This window comes from Megalobrama amblycephala, linkage group LG2, assembly GCF_018812025.1.
Source record: "Megalobrama amblycephala isolate DHTTF-2021 linkage group LG2, ASM1881202v1, whole genome shotgun sequence".
Classification (NCBI taxonomy): domain Eukaryota; kingdom Metazoa; phylum Chordata; class Actinopteri; order Cypriniformes; family Xenocyprididae; genus Megalobrama; species Megalobrama amblycephala.
Genome location: NC_063045.1, coordinates 32,603,825 through 32,629,100, shown reverse-complemented (window position 1 = coordinate 32,629,100; position 25,276 = coordinate 32,603,825). Strand labels below are relative to the sequence as shown.

At 34.1% G+C, this 25,276-nt stretch overlaps 1 protein-coding gene across 1 annotated transcript; it reads right to left on the bottom strand.

Annotated features, from left to right (window-relative positions):
- Positions 1 to 4,827: 4,827 nt before the first annotated feature.
- sptlc1 (serine palmitoyltransferase, long chain base subunit 1) lies at positions 4,828 to 22,742 on the bottom strand. The gene is made up of 15 exons (XM_048171135.1): positions 22,633 to 22,742; positions 21,734 to 21,841; positions 19,964 to 20,058; positions 19,716 to 19,809; positions 15,526 to 15,598; positions 15,315 to 15,447; positions 15,036 to 15,165; positions 13,361 to 13,450; positions 12,501 to 12,608; positions 12,322 to 12,417; positions 9,211 to 9,307; positions 7,005 to 7,059; positions 6,582 to 6,699; positions 5,688 to 5,761; positions 4,828 to 5,598 (listed from the first exon to the last, which is right to left on the bottom strand). The coding sequence occupies exons 1-15, from the start codon at positions 22,684 to 22,686 to the stop codon at positions 5,505 to 5,507; spliced, it is 1,419 nt and encodes a 472-aa protein (XP_048027092.1). The 5' UTR covers positions 22,687 to 22,742; the 3' UTR covers positions 4,828 to 5,504.
- Positions 22,743 to 25,276: the final 2,534 nt, after the last annotated feature.

The window sequence follows — 25,276 nt, the reverse complement described above, 5'->3', positions numbered from 1 at the left end:
GCCCAGCTCATGAATATTAATTAGCAAATGATACCTTCAATCAGCAGGCCTACTTGATTTGCTGAATAGCAAACTTTGATTGGCTCTTGAATATTAACGAGGTCACGTGTCACGACGCTCCACGAAGGTTTCTAGGCAACGTCAGCATGGATTTCTCGCCATAGTAGCATTAGTGATTTGGGAATGAGACTAGAAGTTTGAAAACCTTGAAAAAATACGACACCTACTGGAGGAAAAAACGTGGGGTCGGTATTTCATTCAGAAAGGATGAATTAAGTTGACCAAAAGTAATTAAGTAGACTTTCAAATAGCTACAAAACCTTTCTATTTCAAATAAACACTGTTCTTTTGAATGTTCATAAAAGAATCCTGGAAAAAAAAAAACTGTCATGGTTTCCACAAAAATATGAAGCAGCACAACTGTTTTTAACACTGATAATAAGAAATGAGCAGCAAATCAGCATATTAGCCCTGTAAAACCTGAAATAATAGTCAGAAAATATTTTAGAAATGGAACAGGAGTTCATAAAATCTAAAGGAGTTAAAAATCACCCTAAATTTATTCAGAGGCCCAAACTGAGCAAAAATGGCCAAAAAGTAAGATGAAATTCTGATGCTTGTAATGTAAATCAGTGAGACTTTTATATCAGTATAGCAGATACTTACACAAACTGCATATACAGTTGTCACTCTATATCTGCCAATAATATGTCTTTAAAAAGATGATATACAGATGCTTAGTTTTATGATCAAAGCTCTGTTTAATTTAATGCAGCGCAATACAGTTATGATTGCGAGATGAACAAATAAACCTTCCTCAAAAGTCTCATGATCATATTTGATACTCACATTTAAACAGGAGTGTCTGGATTATCAAGTAAAAGTTGCTTCAGTCCAGAAAGTGTTTATCTTGAAATATTACTAACAATATAAAAGTTGATGTTATGTTTACTTCATCAGTAAAAAGACATGTGAACCACGAGCTGAAGGTGGATGTTTTTACATTACATTAAAAAGACTTTTACTTGCAAAACAAAAGTATGAACTATCAATCAAACGACAGAAGGACTATATAGATTGAGTAAAACAGGCTTTTTAGCAACATTTTGATGATGTTGATCATTTATAAACCTTCGAAATTTGCAAATAAAATATGATACTGTAGCTTTATAGGCTTCAGGCTGATTGAATGATGAAGACTGGAGTAATGATGCTGAAAACTGAGCTTTGCCATCACAGGCAGTGTTGGGGGAACTCATTAGTAACGTGAGTTATGTAATCAGATTACTTTTTCAAGTAACTAGTAAAGTAAGGCATTACTTTTAAATTTACAACAAAATATCTCTTATACTATCTCGTTACTATTTCAAATAAGTAATGCAAGTTGCTGTTTTCCCATTTATTGACTGACAGCTCTCCTTTCCCCATGTTGAGAGAAATAAAGTGCAGAGGCGTCGTGTGCACTGTGTGAATATGATGCTTATTGTAGCTCTAGACTAAATGTGAACATTTACTCATCTCACTTGCACAAAAACATTCAGTATTCCTCAAAATGAAGAAAAACAGTGAAATGCAAACTCAGAATATTACGCAAACCTGCAATAATTAGACATGTTAAATAACACAAATACACTTTATGTATTTAATCTCACCTTATTATCCAATGTCTTTGCTGCTGACCTTCAATGATCAACCATATCAATAAGCAAAGTACAAAAGTAACACATATCACATTTGTGTTTTATTTATATATATATTTCTGAAGTAAGAGTATTGAACTTTCTTCTCCTGGGTCATTTCACTTTTGGTGTGAAAGGGCCTTTACATTTGCCAAAAGTAGAACTTTTTGTTATTAAAAAACAAGCAAGCCCAGCCCAGGTGAGAAAAAGTAACACAAAAGTAATGCAACTCATTACTTTCAATAAAAAGTAATGTAAAAGGGAGTAACACAATATTGTAAAGCATTACTTTTAAAAGTAACTTTCACACTTATCAGGAATAAATTATATCTTAAAACGTATTAAAATAGAAAAGTTATTTTATATGGTTATTTTTCACATTATTCATGTTTTACTGTATTCAGGGTTCCTACACATTTTCCATTTCAAAATTCCATACTTTTCCAGACTCAAATTTCCAGACCTCCTTCCAAACGATTTTCTGCCATTGGTAAGCCTCGGTCTCCTTTTCTATGTTTTCTCTGCTTCGTGTTTGTAGTAGGGGTCTTACAGTCTTTTAGTGATTTTTAAATCAGTGTTTGATTGTTGAAATAAAGTTTTGTATTTAGTATTCACGTCTAGGCCCTTCTCTTCTTAAAACTACATTCCTGTGTGACTTCTGTTGCGGATTAATCTACAAGTACTAATATATTCCCTGTTTAAAAGGGTAGTGACTTTGTTTCCCTTTCTGACCATACCACTCGCTACATAGGTGTAAATATTTAATTTGTTTAACATTCTAATAATTCGACACATTTACTTCATAGACATCCTTCTCTGATTTATCCATTCTGTTCTGTTGCCAGGATTTGTTGATATCAAAACATTTCTATAGAGTAGCCTACGAGTACGAGTAGCCTACAGAAGCGCAGTATCAGTTTCCGTAATATTTTAGAAATTCATAAGTTTATAAACATCTGCAAAGTAAAAAGAGGTGTAAAAGGTGATGTGTAGGGGGGTCTGGGGGCATCTTCCCCCAGGAGAAGATTTTTGTGATTTTAACATGTAAATGAAGCATTCTGGTGCACTCTGACAAGAAAATAAATGGGAAAACCAACATTTGCTTCAAGTAAAAAAATAAAAATAAATAAAAATAATAATAAATTATTGACAGTAGGGCTGAGAATTGACACAAATTTCACAATTGAATGCGATTTTGATTCAGAAGCTTGCTTGATTTTGATCTTGAACATTTTTGAAAATTTTATTTTGATTTGATTACCTTCGATTCAATGTAGATTCATTTGGGGCCTATCAGGTACATGGCAAATTTCCTCAAAGAAAAAAAAATTCTCTCAACTAATGCTGTAAATTATACAAGGAACCACAGCTGGTACATCATTATAATATTAGGTTAAAACTGATTTGCAAGCTACTTTCATATAGGCTAAATTACACATAAGGAAGTTTATATAAATTTTTAATGACAATTATTTTTCTACTCTTTTTTTTTTTTATTTAGGCCTAAACATTTAAATGGTGGCTGTCATGAAACAGATTTATACATTTAATATCGGAGCACATGTTAAGTACAAATACAATGAATATGCAATAGCCTATAGTGCATATATTTAGCAAAATGCTCCTCTTGAAGTTCATTTTTGTAGCTGAATAATGAGTTTTTGGCCATTGAACGGCTTTTCTGAGGTAGGCTAAATGTGATATTTTTACATGCTGTTTTATTGATGCCTTTCTGCAGTTGAAACAATGATTGATCGATTGCATGCGATACAGATTTCAGTAAGTTGTACTTTTTCTTTCAACATATGGATGTTCAATCATGTTTATTTTGTGCTGTAACTAGTAAAGCGGAAGAGATGGTTGGTTCACGAGAGCTACAGCGATCTATCATGCCACAGAGCACCAAGAAAGATCACGACTCACTCCAGTCTATGGGAAAGTAGCCCATTTTCGATTCTTGTGAGAATCCTGAGACAGGCACTCGCCCTGAAAAAAACCTCTTCGGATCTACACGATTCAAGGCAAGGCAAGGCAAGGCAAGGCAATTTTATTTGTATAGCACATTTCATACACAATGGTAATTCAAAGTGCTTTACATAAAGAATAATAATAAAAATAGAACATAAGGAATAGAAATAACAGTAAAAACAGAGAATTTTACAGCAATATTTAAAATGCTTTAAAAGTCAGAATCAAGATGATAAAATACATTAAAAATGAAATAAAAACAGGAAAAGGAATTTAAAGAATAAAAAGATAATACGTATAAAATAAAGTGCAAACAGTTCGGACATAGCACAGTGCTCAATCAGCAAATGCATAGATAAAAAGATGTGTTTTGAGTCTGGATTTGAATGTGGCTACTGTAGGAGCACACCTGATCTCTTCTGGAAGCTGGTTCCAGCTGCGGCTGGCGTAACAGCTAAAAGCAGATTCTCCCTGCTTTGAGTGAACCCTTGGTATTTTTAAGTGTGTTGATCCTGATGATCTGAGTGATCTGTTAGGTTTATATTCTATGAGCATATCTGCAATGTATTGGGGGTCCTAGGCCATTGAGTGATTTATAAATGAGTAACAGTACTTTAAAATCAATTCTAAATGCAACTGGAAGCCAGTGCAAGGACCTGAGGACTGGTGTGATGTGTTCATGTTTTCGGGTTCTGCTCAGTATCCTGGCAGCAGCGTTCTGTACGAGCTGCAGTTGTCTTATGGTCTTTTTGGGAAGGCCAGTGAGGAGCCCATTACACTAATCCACCCTGCTGGTGATGAAAGCATGAACAAGTTTCTCTAAATTCACATAAATTATGTATTTTGATTCAAAAGAGCTAATTTCGCTGTAAAGTGTCTAGTTTGCAGGTATAATAAATTAGAAAACTGAATAGAGACAATAGTATGGAAACACAAATATTTTTCCATACTCTGATTTCTTTTTTCCATACTTTTCCAGACCTGGAAATTACTCAAATCAAATTCCATACTTTTCCAAACCGCGTAGGAACCCTGTGTATTTTTGATCAAATAAATGCAGCCCTTGTGAGCAGAATTAAGAATTTCTTTCAAAAACATAAAACAATGTTACTGACTCACATTTTTGAAAGGTAATGTGTTTTTGGAGATAAAATGATTATAAAAACCAATGCAACATGACTACTTTGTATAAAGAAATGTATTTTATTCCTGAATTTCGCTTAAAAACAAAGTCACATTTTGACATAATTACAATCACTGAATCAAAACTATTTGATCATATTTGATATCTGTGTGTGAGCTTTTGCTCTATAACACTCACACTGCACTGTTACCGAAAAAGTCCACATAAGATTAACTGTATTATTGAGAATGTACAATTCCTCACAGCTAGAGAACGAACACAATTCATACGCAGTGCATGAACATTTTGAAATGTGGTAAAGAAGCAACTCTTTGGTCAAAGGTAACATGTAAATACTAGTGTATAAAAAGTTACTTTACATTTTATGCTATGTTTACTGATTAGTTAAGATCTCCCATCATTATTCAAGGCATTGAACAGATCATAAACAGGTTTGATGGTGCACAACAACTGCAAACAGCATGAAAAATCAGCTCTGCATTTATTTCAATGTGAAATGGAGACTAAAATAATCCACATTATCTGTACACCAAGTACGGAAAAACATAAATATAACAGAAACGGGTTCAATCAGTGTGTTGTTGAGGTCTTCAGGGCCAAAGGTCATAGAACCATCAGGCAGGATGACTCTCACTTTCATGTCTCTGCTGATCTCAGGTCAATGACACATTTAAAGCTTCGTGGTGTGTGATGGACATGTTGATGCGTTAACGTCATTTCAGGAGGTTTACAGCTGCTTCTCGAATGCATTGCGCTGCTTTCTCGATTTCCTCCTGCGTCTGCTCGACGGTGACAACTACTCTAATGCTGAGGACACAACAGATGTTCATTCAGCATTTGAGTCAAAACTTCATTTCAAAGAGGTTTAACTGATGAAATCATTAACAGCTAATCACCTTGGCGGTGGAAGAAATCGCTCTTCTTTGTCCAGGTATCGAGCCAAAGTCAGCGCGATCCGTCTGTCCAAACTCTACAGAAATGACCAAAAAACAGATTCTTTTACTTACACCGCATCAACTATAATTTCTGAAAGTCAACATAAATTCAAAATCTACCTTTTTTAAACATTTTTTAGTAATTGTTTGTGATCTTATTGTGCACATTATATATTATAAATATAATGTAATGAGAAACTTGTAACATTTTGATGTAATGTTTCTCTGCCTCTTAAAATAATGTTCCTTTTCTGGTTATCTAGCCCAGGGTTAACTAACCCTCTGCTGCTCGGTCATTTTTGACCAAAAAAGTTTACGTTTTTTTTATTTTTTTATTTTTTACTTCATCGGAATGGAAAGATATTTGGAAGAATGTCAGGAACCAAACAGATCTCGTCCCCAATTTACTACAATAGTATTTATTTTTCCTACTATGGTAGTAAATGAGGGGCGAGAACTGTTTGGTTACTGATATTCTTCCAAAAATCTTCCTTTGTGTTCAGCAGAACAAAGAAATTCATACAGGTTTGGAACTACTTGAGGGTGAATAAATGATGAAAGAATGTTTATTTTTGGGTGAACCATCCCTTTAATTACACTCTTTCGACTATAGTCTTACTGACCCCAAACGTTTGAATGTTCATTTTGGTATCTAATACTCATTTTTTATGATCCAACTAATTCCCAATGGTTAAAGTCTTGTCCTACATTTTCTTCTTGAACTGCAAAATGCTTCATACTAAAAAAAATAGAGTGGGTTGCGAAACGCATTTATATGTATTAAGTTTTATAGGCTGATGATAACCACACTAAGACAAGAGACTCATTTGTCTGTGATTTCCTGGTTGAACCTACGTAATCGACGATTGATCGGAGCAGCTTCAAGTCATTTGCTCTGGATCCTGTGCTGTTTTCCAGCTGTAGATGGAGAGCCGGAGCTAAAGACTCTCCCACCACCTTCAATCCTGGAGTCCTGCAATAAATCCCAATGATATCATCATTCCTGACCACACAGTCAATAACCAGCCATCACACTTAAGACTTAACAGGTGCATTAGGTCAGTAAGAACTTCTAATTCCTGGACATCTGGCATGTCGGTATGTAGATTATTATTATTGCTCATAATAACGCCAGTAACACTGATTTTATTTTCATAGCTTGATGTTTCATTTTTATAATGATGGAGTTCACTGGAGGCAATCTACATTTAGGTTACTTAACATCTGTGGCCAATTTGGTTTCTTTTTAATGGAAAGAAGGAAGTAAGATTGACTTGCCCTTGCAGTGCTTTGTGGACGTGTTTGCACTTCTCCTGCAGAACCCTGAAAATGCCTGTGAGAGAACATGAAAAAATACCGCACTCAGTGTGATGGTTTGCCAAAACCATGCTCTACACAAGAAAGTGATCGAATGCACTTTAACAAAACTAAATTTCAAGTGTGTTTGCATTGGTAAATGTGTCAGAAAGGAAAGCAAGTACAAGTTTCTACAGTATTAGTGTTGTTGAGTCAACTACTGTCATCATTGAGCGACCTGAATAATAACACAGTTTAATGACAGACATTTTAAGAAAACTATATCGCCCCCTTGAGTACTGAAGTTTGAGACTTAGTGCTCAATCGATATATTGTCTGAGAAATTGGCAAATTAGCATTAACCGATGTTTCTCAGTTTGGCCGATAAGTGGGACAGATATCAAAATAAAATTAAGTATAAACTTAAGTTCATAAAATATAAATCAGTTTTAGTAAATATTATGGTAAATAAATATAAATTTAATTGCAGCAATTGTTATGGTTGTGTTATTTACTCTACTTAAATAAAATAGTGTGATATCACATACCGACTTCGGTACCTATCGGTAATGAAATTTAAAAAATGCGAGGCTTTGAGCGCTGTTGAGCGGATTTGTAAACACCTCTGATTGGCCATTGAGTTGACATGCTCATCAGATATGTCCGTGATTTGCTACAATGATCAATGCACGGTAGCGTTTGAATTTGAAAGCGCTTTGAAAGCAGGCGTCTATCAGCGGATTGGTCCACGACAGATGCCTGCTTTCAAACGCTCCCGTGTGTATCCGTGTAAGCACTCGGTGAAGAGCTTCATTGATGAAAATTTACAACATTGATCACTGAAGCCAATTACAGACATATCCGATGAGCGCGTCAACACAATGGCCAATCAGGTGTTTACGAATCCGCTCAACAACGCTCAAAGCGTCACATTTTTTACATTTCAGTACCAACTAGGTACCGATGTCGGTACTTTTGACAACTCTATCTGCCATCAGCCACCCCACCTTGTGTAGAGAAAAAATGTTGAGTAAAAATGGAATAAAAATATAGAATAGAGAACAAAAGATACAGGCTCAGCTGGTAATTAGTTTATTCTGGCATGAGTGAGGCTGGTGCTCAATCCACACACACTAATGTGACATGCTGGAATCAACTGAGCTGCACTCAATTCCCACTGAGAGAGCCATCTGAAACTCATCTCCCCTGGGGAGAAGTGGCACCTTTGTGTTGAACCAGTCTGAACACTGTCTCTCAACATTCATTAAAGTCAAACACCACTGATGGGCTCAGAGACAAACAACTGCTAGAACCTTCACTGCTCAACACTGAAGTATCACACAGGAGTTCCACACTATTTGATGTATGATTTTTTTCTAGTCGCACGCAATTACAAGTTATGCCTTTTTACAAATGTTTAAACCTGGTTAAATATTTCACAGCTATGCATAACTAGAAAAATATATATTTACTATAAATTTTCTTCATTATTTAAGACTAAATCATTCAGTTCCTTACCATTTCTATCCCTAGTTGCTATTTAAACTCCAGAAACTAACTTCAAACAAACTTCATTTTGGCCTGATTTACTTCAAAATGACGTCACACCAGTTCATTCCTCGATTTCGCTTGAAGTATATCAGGACTTTAAGAGTGTTTCTATATTGTTATTCTGGACCAAGTCAAAAAGAGTTGGGGATATTCTGGTCTTTTGATATGGCATGGTTCCCTCGTCAATGTAAGTCTATGGGATTGTCTGCCCTTTTAACATCCGCCAAGCAAAAGTCTGATTCTACTTAGAGTTTTATTCAAGTGCCTTAACTAAATGTGAGTAATTGTGTTGGCCTAGCAAATACAGCTAAAAATGATGTCCGTTTTTATGTCTGTCTGAGTGTTGCTGCATATGGTTTGGATCAGATGATTTTCAGAGGCTCTCTTTAAAGTCCAGCCAACTCAGTTAACTAAATCACTCAGTTAAAAAAAAGAAAAAAAAAGAAACGTTAAGTCAAAAACCATAATTCAGGTATATATATATATATATATATATATATATATATATATATATATATGTGTATGAGAGAGAGAGATAGAGAGAGGTACATAAAACATGCTCCCAACTAGCAAGAAATTATATACTAAATGGCTATAGAAGATGCATGCATGTTTTTATTTATGTAAATGTTGTTACCTGGATCTTCCTCCATGATGTTCAGGGCTTCAATAGCAGCAGCGGCCAGCATGGGTGGAAGGGATGCTGAGAAACAGTAACCCTGACCTGACAAACGCTGAAAAAAAAAAAAAAAAAAAAAAAAATTGAATATATATATATATATATATATATATATATATATATATATATATATATATATATATATATTCAATCAATTCATAACAGAAAATATTCATATTCAATTTAGGGTATAATAATGGTGGGAAAAATCTTTATTAGAAGCCGAGCAATGAGGAGTCCATCTGGATTTCTGTTTTTTGCAACCATTACAAAAGTTAGGCTATGTAACATTTCATCATAAAACAAACTTTAAAAAAAACTTTGATTTGGACAGTGGAGACAGTGGCACCTGGTGGTTAATATTAATCATTAATATGCTTATAACTTTACAATCATAAATAAGCTTTTAATCAAGGTCGCCAATATTATTGGTCCATTTGAACACTTTGAAACTTATCAAGCACCTTTAGAACCAAAACTTGATAAATATGCTCTTTAAAGATTCAGTTTTTTTTTTTTTAACTATCCCTTGAGGAAAGAAAATCAATATTGCCCCATCTGTTTACTTGTCTGCCATTTTTAACATTATAAATGTTTGTATATTTGGTACAAATTGTCAAATCTTCAACAAATTGGACTATAAATTTGATGCTTAAGCATTATCACTGAGCATTTTTCAAAGTAACTGGGCAGTAAAATTATAAGTAGGAAAATCTGCAAACGATGCACAAGCAGCTCAGATTGTTGATGCTCCATTTGCATTTAAGTAGAGCGTGTGGATTCACTTCCTTCACATCATTTAAGGGAAGAGTGAATCTGATATGATGCATGTGAATCACAAGTGATGTTATATGACAGTCAAACAGGCAAGAAAAAGAATAAATTACTGTATAACAGTACTTGGTGTATCAAAACTCATAAATACAGAGGACGGCAAAATACATCATATGGTAACTCAAGTGGAATGATGTCATAGCAGAAGATTGATTCCTGTCAATTACCCAGCTGTAGAGACTCTAAAGAAACTGTGGATTCAACAAACAGGATTACGGATTACTGATGCAAGAACTTCTGCTTTCCAACAAGGATCTGGATCACATTTCAAAGTGACTAGGTTACATGAGGATAATTCCACACGTGTGTCCAGATTTAAAAAAAGCATATGTATATAATTACAGTTTTACTTCCAGAATATAAAAACCATGTGTACAGAAATATACATCAAAAGAAGCTTCTTTTGATCATTCAAACAATAACCAGACAGCCAAATCTTTTAGATTCACAGCACCAAACAGCTGAGAGTACGTAAAACATACAAAAATCCTTTGCTTACTGAATACAAAGACAAAACCAATGTTGAATATTGAAAATACAGATTAAAAAATATTCTGGGTTATTTTTGGCTGCCAGTATTTGCTGTAAACACATTTCCCATGCGCTAATAAACACACTGAGTCAAAATGATTGTCTGTGGAAAAATGGACAGCGAGCCACAGATGATGTAAACGGACATTAGACTGAGGCTAGGTATTATGGCTTCAGCCTATCATTCAAAGTCGGATGTGGGATATTACTACGTATGTAATAGTGTTGACTGTAAAATTGTTCAACTGCCCTACGTGCCCTACCATTAACTATGCAGGAGTTTTACTATCAACAAAGAAGTATCCAAGTAAACAAAACTGAATACTTAAATACTTAAAGGGATAGTTCACCCAAAAATGAAAATTATTACTCACCCTCAAGCCATCCTTGGTGTATATGACTATCTTCTTTCAGACGAACACAATTGGAGTTATATTATAAAATTTCCTGGCTCTTCAAAGGTTTATAATGGCGCTTCTGATTTTGAAGTCCAAAAAAGTACATCCGTCCATCATAAAAGATATCCACACGGCTCCAGGGGGTTAATAATAAAAATAACTAGCTTCCGGCAGAAATCCTAGGCAAATCGACTTGCGCCAATATAGTCTCCGACCTGACGCATGGGCGAATGTGGAAGCCCAGAGGATAGAACAAATCAAAACACTGGTCTTGAATTAAAAGTCTAAAATGAGAATTTTTAAAGAGAAATATTGGAGGATTTCAATATAAGAGAAGAGGAGCTCCAGTTTGTTGCCCAGCCTTATTTGTTTGAACTGTGAGAGGCGTCTAAGCTAACCCTACTCCTACGTCCTAACTCCGATTGTGTTCGTCTGGAAGAAGAAAGTCATATACACCTAGGATGGCTTGAGGGTGAGTAATTCATGGGATCATTTTCATTTTTGGGTTAACTATCCCTTTAAAGACTTAATAGGCTATTTATTTTCAAACAAACATTTTAATCTGAACTAAAACATGCCCTAGATACTGAATGAAAATGTTTTGATCCTTTATTGTTCGGTCACACTTTACATTAAAGCTCCATTAGTTAAAATTAGTTAATTCATTAGTTAACATGAACTGACAATGAAAAATACTTCCAAAAGCATTTATTAATCTTAGTTAATTTTAACATTTAATAACACATTAATAAAATCAAATGTTGCAACTGTATTATTTAATGGACCTGCACTAACATGAACTAACAATGAACAGTTCTATTTTCTTAAACTAACTAACTATAGAACTAAAGAATAATAACTTCTGAAACAAATGTAGCTATTGCTCATCATTAATATTAGTTAATGCACTAACTAATGTTAGCTAATGAGACCTTAATGTAAAGTGTTACCTATTGTTCTTTATAATTCTTTAGCACTTTAATCTGTTTGAAACATTTGTTTACTGTATATATTTTTTTTACTTTATTGAATTTAAATGTTCAGTTCTTTTTGTTATAAGAATTTTTGATTGTATGTTATAGTATGACAACACCTTTTTTTGCAACTTATTTCAATATCGTGATAATACTGTATACCGTGATAAAAAATTCAGCAAGTATCGCAACACGAAAATTTGATGCCATGTCAGATGCCATGCCTACTTTCTGAGTTGAATGGAACGCAGCAATAGTCATTACACTGAATATTCCTGTAATAAAGAGCCGTTTTTATTTTTTGATCAGTTATTGTTCTTTTGCAGTCATACCTGATGATCAATAACGAATGATCGTCCACAGCAGAAACCTCCAATGGATGCCACCGCATTCTCCATGTTGGCACTTATGAGGTCAATATCATCAATCTGAAATTAAAACACACATGAAAATTTTGTGACATGATTATTTAACAACTGAGCTCATAGTGTATATTCTAGCCATTACGTACATTGACCCCAAAATGCTCTGTGACCCCTCTTCCATGTTCTCCAAGCACTCCAAAAGACATGCTCTCCTCCAAAAAGATTCGTACTTTATATTTGTACTTCAGTTTTATCTGGAAAAGAAGATGCATCCATTAAAAACATCAGATTATATGAAATGCAGAAGTAGCTGTGATATGCAGAAGTGTAATATTTATGTATTGTTTGTTCAAATCCCATAAAAGTTATAAACAACAGTATTGTGATGCAAACACAACAAATTTAGAAGAGGTATTCAGAGCACTCAATTTTTCAGTAACACTTTACAATAAGGTTCATTAGTTACACATTAGTTACTTCACATTAGTTAATGTTTTCAGATAACTAACATGAACTAACCATGAGCAATACATTTGTTACTGTATTTACTAATCTTCGATAATGTTAATTAATGAAAATACAGCAGTTCATTGTTTGTTCATGTTAGTTCACAGTGCATTTAATAATGTATTAGTAAATGTTGAAATTAACAAAGATTAATAAATGCTGTAGAAGTGTAGTTCATTATTAGTTCGTTAACTAAAGTAGTTAACTAATGAACCTTACTGTAAAGTGTTGCCAGTTGTTCTTATGTTGCAGCTTTATGATGAAACGCTTTTATTTTTTAATTTTTTTTATGTTTTTAAATGATCTGCACCCCATTTTATATATTTCAGTTTTTTTTTTCTATCACAAATCTGTTTGTTTGTCATTATGTGGTAAGGAGTGTAGATCGATGTGAAAAAGTTAATTAATGCATTTTTTAAATGAAATGAAATTTAATGAAACAAAATGTGGAAAATAAGCTGAATTCTTTCTGAATGCACTGCAATCTAAATGTTCTTACCAGTTCAGGTAGTGGGCAGATATCTGCAGTGTTGATATAGAGTCCCTCGACTACAATGAACCGTCTGATTACTCTCGCCTTACGTGGATTCTGAAGTAAAACACATAAAAACAATAACTATGAATGAACAAGCATGTATACGTGCATAGCAAAACAACAAACAAACAGCTGCTGCATTTAAAAAAATATGTAATCTTTCATAATGTGCATATAGACAGATGCTAAGGTCTTTTGAGTGGTTGTGGATAGATGCATACAGTGGCATGAAAAAGTATGTGAACCACTTGCAGAATCTGTGAAAATGAGAATTATTTTAATAAAATAAGAGGGATAATAAAAAATGCATGTTATTTTTTGTTTAGTCCTGTCCTGAGTAAGATATTTTACATAAAAGATGTTTGCATTTAGTTTACAAGACAAAACAATAGCTGAATTTATTAAAATAACCCCATTCATAAGTATGTGAACCATTGATTCTCAATACTGTGTGTGGTTACCCTGATGATCCACGACTGTTTTTATGTTTTGTGATGGTTGTTCATGAGTCTCTTGTTTGTTCTGAGCAGTTAAACTGAGCTCTGTTCTTCAGAAAAATCCTCCAGCTCCTGCAGATTCATCAGTTTTCAAGCATTTTTGCATATTTGAACCCTTTCCAGCAGTGGCTGTATGATTTTGAGATCTGTGTTTTCATACTGAGGACAATTGAGGGACTCAAACTCAACTATTAAAAAAGGTTCAAACATTCACTGATGCTCCAGAAGGAAACACGATGCATTAAGAGTCGGGGTGTGTTACTCAGGACAGTACTAAACAAAAAATAACATGCATTTTTTATTATCCCTCTTATTTTATTAAAATAATTCTCATTTTCAGAGATTCTGCAAGGGGTTCACATACTTTTTCATGCCACTGTATATGTACTACTAATATATCTTATTAAATCTTATTGCACTTGATACATCGGTGCATGTTCTACAAAAGAAATAACTGTTTTTCTCCATTTCAAAAACATGTTGACAAAAAGGCCACGTGGGCAAAGAAAAATAATATAATAACCGATTAACTGATGTAATTTTCACTATCCAGTCAAATCCCAATTGTTAAAATCGGTTACACATTATTTCAATGTTTCCTTGTTACAGTGTAATTATACATTTAAATACTAAGTAATATTAATGAACAACTTGCTATAGGTTTAGGGTTGTGTACCATTAATGTACCATTATTACTACAGTAAGTGTAAATGTTACATGTAACAAGGACACTGTAAAATAAATTGTTAACTTAAAAGGTGCAGTAAGCGATTTCTGAGATGCTGTTGAACATTTAAATCAACACCTAAACAAACAATTTTGTGAATATTTGCTAGATGTCTGTTCTGTGTGTGTGCTGAAAAAAATGTGTTTGTACATAGCCCTGGGAACGTGGGAAAGCCTGAAAGTTAGCCTGTGTTGAATTGTGTATTTGTTATTTTGGGGGCGGAGCAATGAAGGAAGAGGTGTGTTTATTTGAGTGTCCATTCAAATATCAACATTGTTTTGCAGAAATCGCTTACTGCGCCTTTAAAATCAAGTCTACGTTATTTGATACTGTTTTACCAGGTAATAGGTTACAAACAGCATTTTATGCTGTATTTACTGAATTTCTCTTCATGTCACCAGTTATTCCATCTCACCTTCTGATCTTCAATCTCTTGCTCCTTCAGAAGGCGCTCTAGATCCTCCATATCATTGTGTTTGAAGTATTTGATGAAGCTGCGTGAAGCCTGGAGGCCTTTCTGAATGGAGAAACATGCTGCCTCGTCGCTGAGAAAACCAGAGACACAGACAGATCAGACTGTTTTATCATCTCTAAAAATGTTCCTGTTTCATTCACTGCTACAGATGATCAGCTGTGGATGTTCCTAAGAAGCTCAATGGAGGTGGAAGGCGTTCGGAGTTACACAGGGACTTACACAAAGATGATGTCTCCTCTCTTGGAGTAAGCAGGAATGGCACTGGCGATGGTGGCGAAGCCATATGAGTAGATGATAGCCTCCTCTGTTCTCATGAACTTTGCCAAGCGTTCTTCTAACTCCAGATGAACATCTGCAGAACATTTAAATGCTTTAAAACTGACACAGCGACATCAGACAGACAGATACCCGAGATGATAAATCTACCTACCAAAGGTCCCATAGAATCCTCTTGGTCCACAAGTTCCCACACCGTATTTTTTTAGTGACGCCAAAGCCTTCAACTGAAAACAAATTATTGATACTGTAAGACACAGTGGTTTAATGCTTTTATTGAAGTACGATAAGATTTTCAGATTTACTCTACTACAAGCTTTCATGTTTGATGTTGCCAGATGTTAAGAGTTTAAATCCCCAATCAGAGCTTTTCCAGTGTTTTACTATGTAAAATGTTACCTTGCGCACACGCCCTCCCTACACTGTGGAAGAAGCGACACGATTATCTGAAAACACCAACAAACATGTAAGCATGAAGCATGGCTTAAACCAAATGATTATTTCGGTCTTAATGAGTCTTGTCCACCTGGCTACTGTTATAAAAACAAATGCCGTCCGATTGGCCGTGGCGGTGGTGTAGCAACAATCTATAGAGATAATCTTAATGTTACTCAGAAAACAAACTATAGGTTTAATTCATTTGAAATTCTTGTGCTAAATGTTACACTCTCAGATATAAGTAAAAAGTCGCTACTATCTTTTGCTTTAGCTACCGTTTATAGACCTCCAGGGACTTATGTTGATTTTCTAAAAGAGTTTTCAGACTTTCTCTCAGACCTATTGGTCAACGTCGATAAAGCGCTGATTGTTGGAGATTTTTACATTCATGTAGACAATACAAATGATGCGTTAGGGGCTGCGTTTACAGATTTACTGAACTCCTTTGGGGTCAAACAAAACGTCACTGGACCCAGTCACCGTTTTAATCATACACTAGATTTAATTATATCACATGGAATCAATCCTACCGATATAGAAATTCTACCGCAAAGTGATGATGTCACTGATCACTATCTTGTAACATGCGTACTGCACACTGATGATATCTGTCAAATTGCGCCGCGATATCGACTAGGCAGAACAATTCTCCCGACAACTATAGATAAATTCACAAATAAACTGCCTGATCTGTCTCAGCTGCTCATCGTACCTAAACACACACATGATCTCGAGAAAATGACTAGCAGCATGTGCACCATTTTCACTAGTACATTAGATACTGTTGCACCAATGAGATTTAAAAAGGTTAGAGAGAAAAATACTGTACCTGTTTTCATAACGTAGACAAAGACTGTTAATTTATATGATAAGTAGCCTATAATAAATCAGTAGAATAGTGCCTGGTTTCACAGACAAGGCTTAAGCTTAGTCCCAGACTAAAATGGATGTTTGAACTGTTTTAACTTAAAGCTACTTGCACTGACATATCTTAAATTATCTTAAAATATGTCAGTGTCATTGTTTTGTCTCAAGATTCACACCAGTAATGTTTTTTTTCTAAGGCATGTTTATAAAAGCTACTTAAATGCCCTAATTGAACTAAGGTCTAATCTTGGCTAAGGCTAAGCCCTGTCTGTGAAACCAGGCCTAGATGAAGAAAACTCTTGCAATAAAGTGCAATAATTATGAAATGTAACAATAGATTTCTCAAATGACAAATAATCATGATTATTCATTAAACCTTTTTCCAGCATGACGAAAATGTGACTACGTTTTCATTGAGTAAAACTAGACTAAAATGCCAAGAAATTTAATCGACTAAGCCTTGTCCTGTTTTTTGCTTTGTCAAGTTTGATTAAATATGATAAAAACTAAAATGTACATTTGACAGAGGACTAAAAAATAATAGCTGATGAAATTAACAACACTATTTACTTTGCTTAAAGCTACAATATGTCGATTTTTCGCCGCTAGAGGTCGTCTATTCAAAACAAAGGCGTAGCTTGATGACACCGAGTTTGAGCGCGGAATCTTGGGAAATGTCGTCTTCACCTCACAGCCAGTGGAAAAGAATCGGGACAGGACTTGAGCAGAAATCATGTTCATGGATGAGATTATTAACGTTACTGTACAGTACGAAGCAGCTTTTCTGAGGCATGGTAAAAGCATGGTACTCTCGGAAAATCAAGAGAATTAGATTTAAACAATAAGACTAAATGTGTTGAGCTATATAACAATAATTCGCTTTCTGTCTATAAATGTAACCAAACAGTTGTTCCCTTGTCTAATAAAACATGTAATATATTAAAGCGTCTTTGGTGCTTCCATGGTTTCTACAAAATAAAACCGGAAACTGAGGGTAACGCGGATATGACGCCATTGACAGGCGACTCTTCACACGTCCCGTATCCTTGGTTAAAAATCACAATTTTCTCATGATTTACAAATAGTTGGAAACATTTGGGATATTCTAAGTACTCAACTGAACAAAATATATAACACTGGCCTAGTGGTTTTTGGATATTTTACTGCAAAAATCTTACATATTGTGCCTAATATATGTTCCAGGTCATATGGTACATATGGTACAAACAAATGTTTTTAATGCTTTATGATGTCACATTACAAAAGTAAAATAAGGAAAAATACTGGTCATGTTGACTAAGTCGTGTGGTGGTTCTTCACTCATATAGAGCAGTTTATATTCAAGTATTTGGCAAAAGAGTTTATCCAAAGTAACTTACATTGCATTCAAGTTTATACTTGCATTTTACCAGTTTATACATTCCCTGGGAATTGAACCCACTACACTGGCGTTGCTTGCAACATGCTCAATGTTTGACTACACGAGGAAAGTGGAAAGTGAGTTTGAAAGCAGAGCAATAGGGATGTGCAACAATTAATCGTGATTAATCGTTTGCAAAATAAGTGTGTTTACGTAATATATGTGTGCGTTCTGACTATAATAATTATGTATATATAAATACAGACACATACATGTATACATTTAAGAAATATATGCATGTTTAAATAAATATATATATTTATATATATTTTATATTACATATAAATATAAATATTTTATATATAAATCTAACATTTTTCTTAAATATATACATGTATGTGTCTGTATTTATATATACATAATTATTATACACAGAACACACACATATATTACGTAAACACAGACTTTTATTTTGCAAACGATTAATCGCGATTAATTGTTGCACATCCCTACAGAGCAAGTTATTACATTTTGTTGAAAGATTATGACAATATAACTGTATTAAAATTAGTTTCAAACAGCAAAGATTAAACTCTAATTGGTTCTGTGTGCCATTATATCAGCTGGACATACTGGACAAACAAAATAACTGGTTCATTTATTGATCCACACTTCATTTGACTACTATATATTTGAACAGAAAAATAAAATAAAATATGATTTTATTTTTTATATATTTTATGAGTTTATAAAAAAGATTTTTTTTCTTTTATACAGCACGGATGCATTGAATTGATGAAAAATTACAGTAAAGACATTTATATTATTACAAAAGATTTCTAGTGCAAAAAAAAAGCTGTTCTTTTCAACTATGTAGCCACACAACTGTTTTCAACATTGATAATAATTAGAAATGCTTCTTGAGCAGCAAATCAGCATTTTAGGATGATTTCTGAAGGATCATGTGACACTGAAGACTGGAGTAATGGTGCTGAAAATTCAGCTTTGATCACAGGAATAAATTACATTTTACTATAGGGCTGCACGATTTATTGCACGAGATTGTCATGCGTGTCTCATCAGTAAAGCCGGTTCTGAGATTAGCGGTAAATGTCCATCACCTGCTTTCAAATGGAGCGGCACTTAATATACAGAGCCGTAGTTCGCGGACAAGCTACGCAATATCGTGTTCATAATCGCAGATGAATCGCTTTCGATTACGAACGCGATATTGCGTAGCTTGTCCGCGAACTACGGCTCTGTATATTAAGTGCCACTCCATTTGAAAGCAGGTGATGGACATTTACCGCTAATCACAGAACCGGCTTTACTGACGAGACACGCATGACAAAAGCATGCGATTAATCGTGCAGCCCTATTTTACTATATATTCACATAGAAAACAGCTATTTTAAATTGTAATAATTTTTCACATTATTACCGTTTCTACTGTAGTTTTGTTCAAATTAATGCAGCCTTGGTGAGCAGAAGAGACTTCTATCAAAAGCATTAAAAATCTTAACGACAGTAAGAGTAAGTGCCATGCAAACTACGCCTTCCAAATCAAGATGTATTTAGCATTAATGAGCAAACTGCACATTACAATCAGGATCAGCTATGATGAATGTTAATGTGAAGAACGGAAAAGCACTTAGACTAGCGTCTGTGCTGCTACAAACCTTCACACGCTCATTGTCGAGCAGACCCAAGAAGTTAAATGAGGCAAAGTTAATGCACTCTTTCCCATTTACAATGATTTTGTGGCTTGGAGGGCTGTAAAAGAAAAACATTGCCTTCAGTCAGTATAATTTACACAGCACACAGCAATTATTATTCCATATGGGGTCAGACAAAGCTGTGATGTTGATTTGAACATCGTTTCAAATAAAAAATGTCTCCACTTGCAGACTGTACACACAAGACGTACCCTGTGACCACATCGTAATTAAGGGAAGGATGGTCTTTCGATACGGGAGTAACCAGCGGTTCAGGCTGCCACTCCTCAATTAACTCCTCTTTCTCCTGAAATACACAGGAATAAAGGACAGAAAGAAAACACTTATAAAATCAAGCAAAATTTCCTGTCTTGATGTAACCGAATCAAATTATGATTACCAGTATAACAATCATTCTGTGGTTCTGAAATCATATTGTCATTTCATTTTACACATTTCTAAATTAGATGTAAGCCCTATTTGGACAGGACTAGTTTTCTAAACAATGTTTCAGTCACAACTCAACTGAAATGAACAAAGTCCCATCTTCCAAATATCCCTAAAACTGATTCAAATATAGATTCTTATAAATACACTTTTGAGAGCAAGTTAATGTGCTCAACTTAACCGTTTTCAGTGCATTTTTTGGTACTCAGAGTTGTTTTATGCAATGCCTTTGATAGCGGGAAACAAGATACATTTCTAGTTTAAACATTAATTATGTTTCAGGCACTCCTCTTTAAAAGAAAAAAGTATCAGCTGTATGCAAAGTGAACCTCATTTGGTTATTGACCACTGAAAATGTGTACCAATTTACTCATGGAGCCATTTATATGTCCATATCTTTGGGATTGAACCATCGAAGGCCTTTAAAATGAAGATACCAAAGGAAAGTTTGTCAAGAACCAGAATCTAAAAGGATATTAAGATATCTTTAATACTTCTTAAATTACAGGCATGCAAACTGGAGGCAAAAAAACACAAGAAGCGCTTTTTGGCATTTTTGAACTGTCATTGTTGCATATAATGAAACAAAGATTGCTAAAGTTGACAGATTTTACTAATAGACCTTCTAATCTGCTAAAATGCTGCCATCTTTCTAAAGTCATTTTTACACCCCTCTAATTTGGCTCCAAATCTCAAGTAAAAATTGTCATTTTGACCCCCTCTACAAAATGTGACATTTAATATTTTGGCTTTCATCACTATTTATGTTTGTCTTTTACAGAAAAAATATTAACAAATTCAAAAATTTGAGCTGGGGAAATTTCCAAAATTTGGTTGATTTGATAGGGAATGACCCAGTAGGTAATTTGCTCTGGAGGTTGTGTGAGAAAAACAGACTACGCAGATTCTGACGGGATTAAGTTTTGATCTTAAAATTTTAGTTTAATTAGTGGCAACTAACTAAATAATAAGCAGTTATAGTTTACAAACATCAAATTTATTATTCACATTAATACTTAAACATAAAAACATCAACTTAAACATTAATTTGATCAAAAGTGAGAATAAAGGTATTACTAACTTTCTATCGAACTTCCAAAGAATCCTCAAGAGTTTCCACAAAATAATGAAGCAGCACAACTGTTTTCAGCATTGATAATAATCAGATATGTTTCTAAAGCATATCAGCATACTCAAATGATTTCTGAAGTGACACTTAAGATTGGAGAAATTATGCTGAAAATTCATCTTTGAAAATAGCTTTTTTTTTTTTTTTTTTTTTTTTTTTTTAATTGCTATCATATTTCACAATATTATTGTTTTTACTGCATTTTAAACAAATAATTGCAGCTGGTGAGCAGAAGAGACTTCTTTAAGAAACATTTAAAAAAAAAAAAAATCATACTGACCCCAAAGTTTTGAACAATAGTGGACAATAAGATTGCTTGAATTCCAAATAGCCACAGAATTAAAGAAAACATCCTTCAATTAACATTGAACCAGCGTCTAAAGGAAATGCATAATGGATCTCTTACCTTTTCTGTGAGGTCTGATCTCTCCTGAAGTTTATATGTTTTGGAAAACAGCAGTCTGATAATCCATAAAATGAGAATACCTTCTAAAATCAAATGATATGCTGGTGCCTAGAAGAGAAATCAACAACACACTATTATAAAATGAACTGCATCACTTCCTAATTTGAGAAGACATTGTATAATGGTGATAAATGAACACTTGTGATAAATGATGGTGATAAATGAACACTTGTGATGTACATCCGATATTAAGGTTTTCATTTTTTCATCAGATGACTTTACACCATAATTAAAATGCAATGCTTTCCCAATGAAGCACTCCTTAGACATTTTAAAGGTGAATGTGTGCTTGCTTAGAGAACTGTGACTGAATGTATTATTATTATTTATTTATTTATTTTTTTTGTTGTTGTAGTTTTTGTTTTTATTACTGCTTTATTTCTCATATAAAACTCTCACAAACAATCAATATAAGACATTCCAGAGAAAGAAAGAAAAATTACATCATACATGACATCATACAGGTTTGGTCAATGTTAAATCACTTCCTTTGACAACAGAGAAAAATGAAGTTCCAGATTCATACATATATATTTTATGAGAACCCATATTAATATCATGATATTAGTGCATTAAAAACAAGGGTAATAACATTTTAACGGGGTACTATGTTTACCGTAGTAAATTCAGATGTATATGAATGAGTTTCACCTGTCTGACACTCATGTTTAACACACTTCCTGGAGTTGCATTATGACAATACTGAAGATTATGTGTGAAATATAGCCAAATACAATCATATGTGCCGGTGCTGTTTAACTGAACACACACAAAAAAGTCTATCGATATCTACATATAATTAAAAAAAGAAATAATAAAAGAAGAAAGTTTGTAGTTACCTCGTAGAAAGCTTGTACCATCTCTACCAACACCCACTGTTGCCCCGACGCCATTTTGACTGAGTCACATGACTGAGTGCGTCTTCCTGATTAATATGAGGCGCCATCGCGTGGAAGTCACGCGCCATTGCAGTTTCGTTTTTATTTATTATTATTATTATTATTATTATTATTATTTAAAGTATTTACTTATTTATTTTTTCACTCACTTATATATGATTTCAGAATCAATCCACACTGTTAATGTTTTAAAACATCATTGTAGTTATCAGGTTATAAAAGCTCTTTTGTCTCTTTTTCTACAGCAAGATTTATTTGGTCTTCTTTAATTGGTAATATCTATTGGGACAAAGCATGGAAAATTCGAAACAAATTTTGAAGCAATAACAACATTTAAGAAGTGTCCTACAAATCACTACATAGGATGTATCCAGTTAAGCATGTTTTGGAAAGAATTAAGATTAACATTTCTGTCAATTTTGTGGACTGGAAAAAGAATCAATTTTGCAATTGTGCATGTATCACATTATTTGATGCACTTTTTATTTTCAGAATGATATTTATGTGAAGAACAATACATTATGGAATTATTTATTTTATTTGCAAAACAAATTTGTTATAAACCTTGTCGAATAAACTAAAACTATGTTTTAAAAACACTGAAAGAACTTTTTCTGGCAGCTAATGTTGTTCATAATGTAACTCTATAATATATCTGTTGTTGTTGTTGTGGCATTGTTGAAAACAGTTGTGCTGCTTCATATGGAAACCATAAAAAAAAAATTCTGGATTGGATGAATAAAGTCACTTTTGATCAGTTTAATGCATTCTGCATTAAATTATGCATTGCAGATGTTTTTTTTCTCTAAAAATCTTACTGACCCCAAACTTTTAAATGGCAATGTACAGTATCACCTTAACATATTGTACACAAAAGGCACAATTGGCCCAAAAATATCTTCTGAAATATAGAAATAGCCTATATTCACAGACTCTGTATATCTACTCTATGGGTTTCTTTGTTGAACAGTTTGTTTCGGGGTGACCCTTTAACCACCATTTCATTTCACAAATCAAAGGAGACTTTCTGGTCTCTTTCTGTATGAGTCTGACACCTAGTGGGCTTTTTATTATCTGTGATCCTGAGACATGTGAAGTGTGACAAGGTGAATTAAAGGGTTAGTTCACACAAAAATTAAAATTCTGTTATTAATTACCCACCTTCATGTCATTCATCACCCGAAAGTCTTTCATTCGGAATCTTCGGAACTTTCTAATGAAATCTGAGAGCTTTCAGTTCCTCCACTGACAGCCTACAAAACTGAAATATGTTTCAGTTGCACTTCAACTACACAGTGCTCAGCGTAAATTACACCCCCTTTGAAAAGTAACATTTTAAACAATATCTCAATGAACGCAAAAACAATTTCAAAAATGTTGACAAGACTAAGTTTAATATAACATCTGTTTAACTTATAACATGAAAGGAAGGTTAATAATATAACTTAGATTACACATTTTTGAGTTTTACTCAAATTAAGGTAATGCAAAAATGAGTACACTCCACAACAAAAACTACTACATCTAGTACATGTTTCACTGTAGGCACCATGCATTTCTCTTTGTATTCCTTACCTTTGCGACACCATACAGTTTTGTAGCCATCAGTTGCAAAAAAATATATATATCTTGGTCTCATCACTCCAGAGTATAGAGTCCCAGTAGTCTTCATCTTTGTCAGCATGGGCCCTGGCAAACTCTAGGAGGGCTTTTTTGTGCCTGGGCTTTAGGAGAGGCTTCTTTCGTGAACGGTACACATGCATGCCATTCCTCTGCAGTGTACGCCGTATTGTGTCACGGGAATTATTCAACCCAGTTTGGCTTTCTACTTCTTTAGATAACTGCAGTGAACTTGCATGCCGATTTTCTTCAACCCTTCTCATCAGAAGACGCTCCTGTTGCAGTTCCATCTTTTTAAAAATTTTGTACCACTTTTAACTGATTTTGACTGATAAGTAAAGCTTTGTTGATCTTCTTGTAGCCTTCACCTTTCTGGTGTAAAAATTAAAAATTATTCTCTTTCTCAGGTCTTGTGATATTTCTCTTCCATGTGGTGCCATTGCTGACAGCATGAAATGGGAAGGTGTTTTAACACCCTTTTATAGTCAACTGTCTGCTGGACACCTGTGTAATGAATAATTAGACTGAGTACAGTGGTTCAATATTAATATTATAAAGCGACGAGAATATTTTTGGAGCGCCAAAAACAAAACAAAATAACAACTTATTTAGTGATGGCCGATTTCAAAACAATGCTTCAGGAATGCTTCGGCCATCACTAAATAAGTCGTTATTAGGCCTCACGGAGCCATCGGATTTCAACTAAAATATCTTAATTTGTGTTCCGAAGATTAACGAAGGTCTTACGGGTGTGGAACGGCATGAGGGTGAGTAATAAATGACAGAATTTTCATTTTTGGGTGAACTAACCCTTTAAAATGTTACTTTTCAAAGGGGGGTGTACTCATTTACGCTGAGCACTGTACATTTCAATTTTATGAAACAACTTACTTTGTTTGTGCAAAGAACAGTTTATCACTTTATTTACAAAATATTAATCTCCAACGTCTGCTCTTGCGTCAAC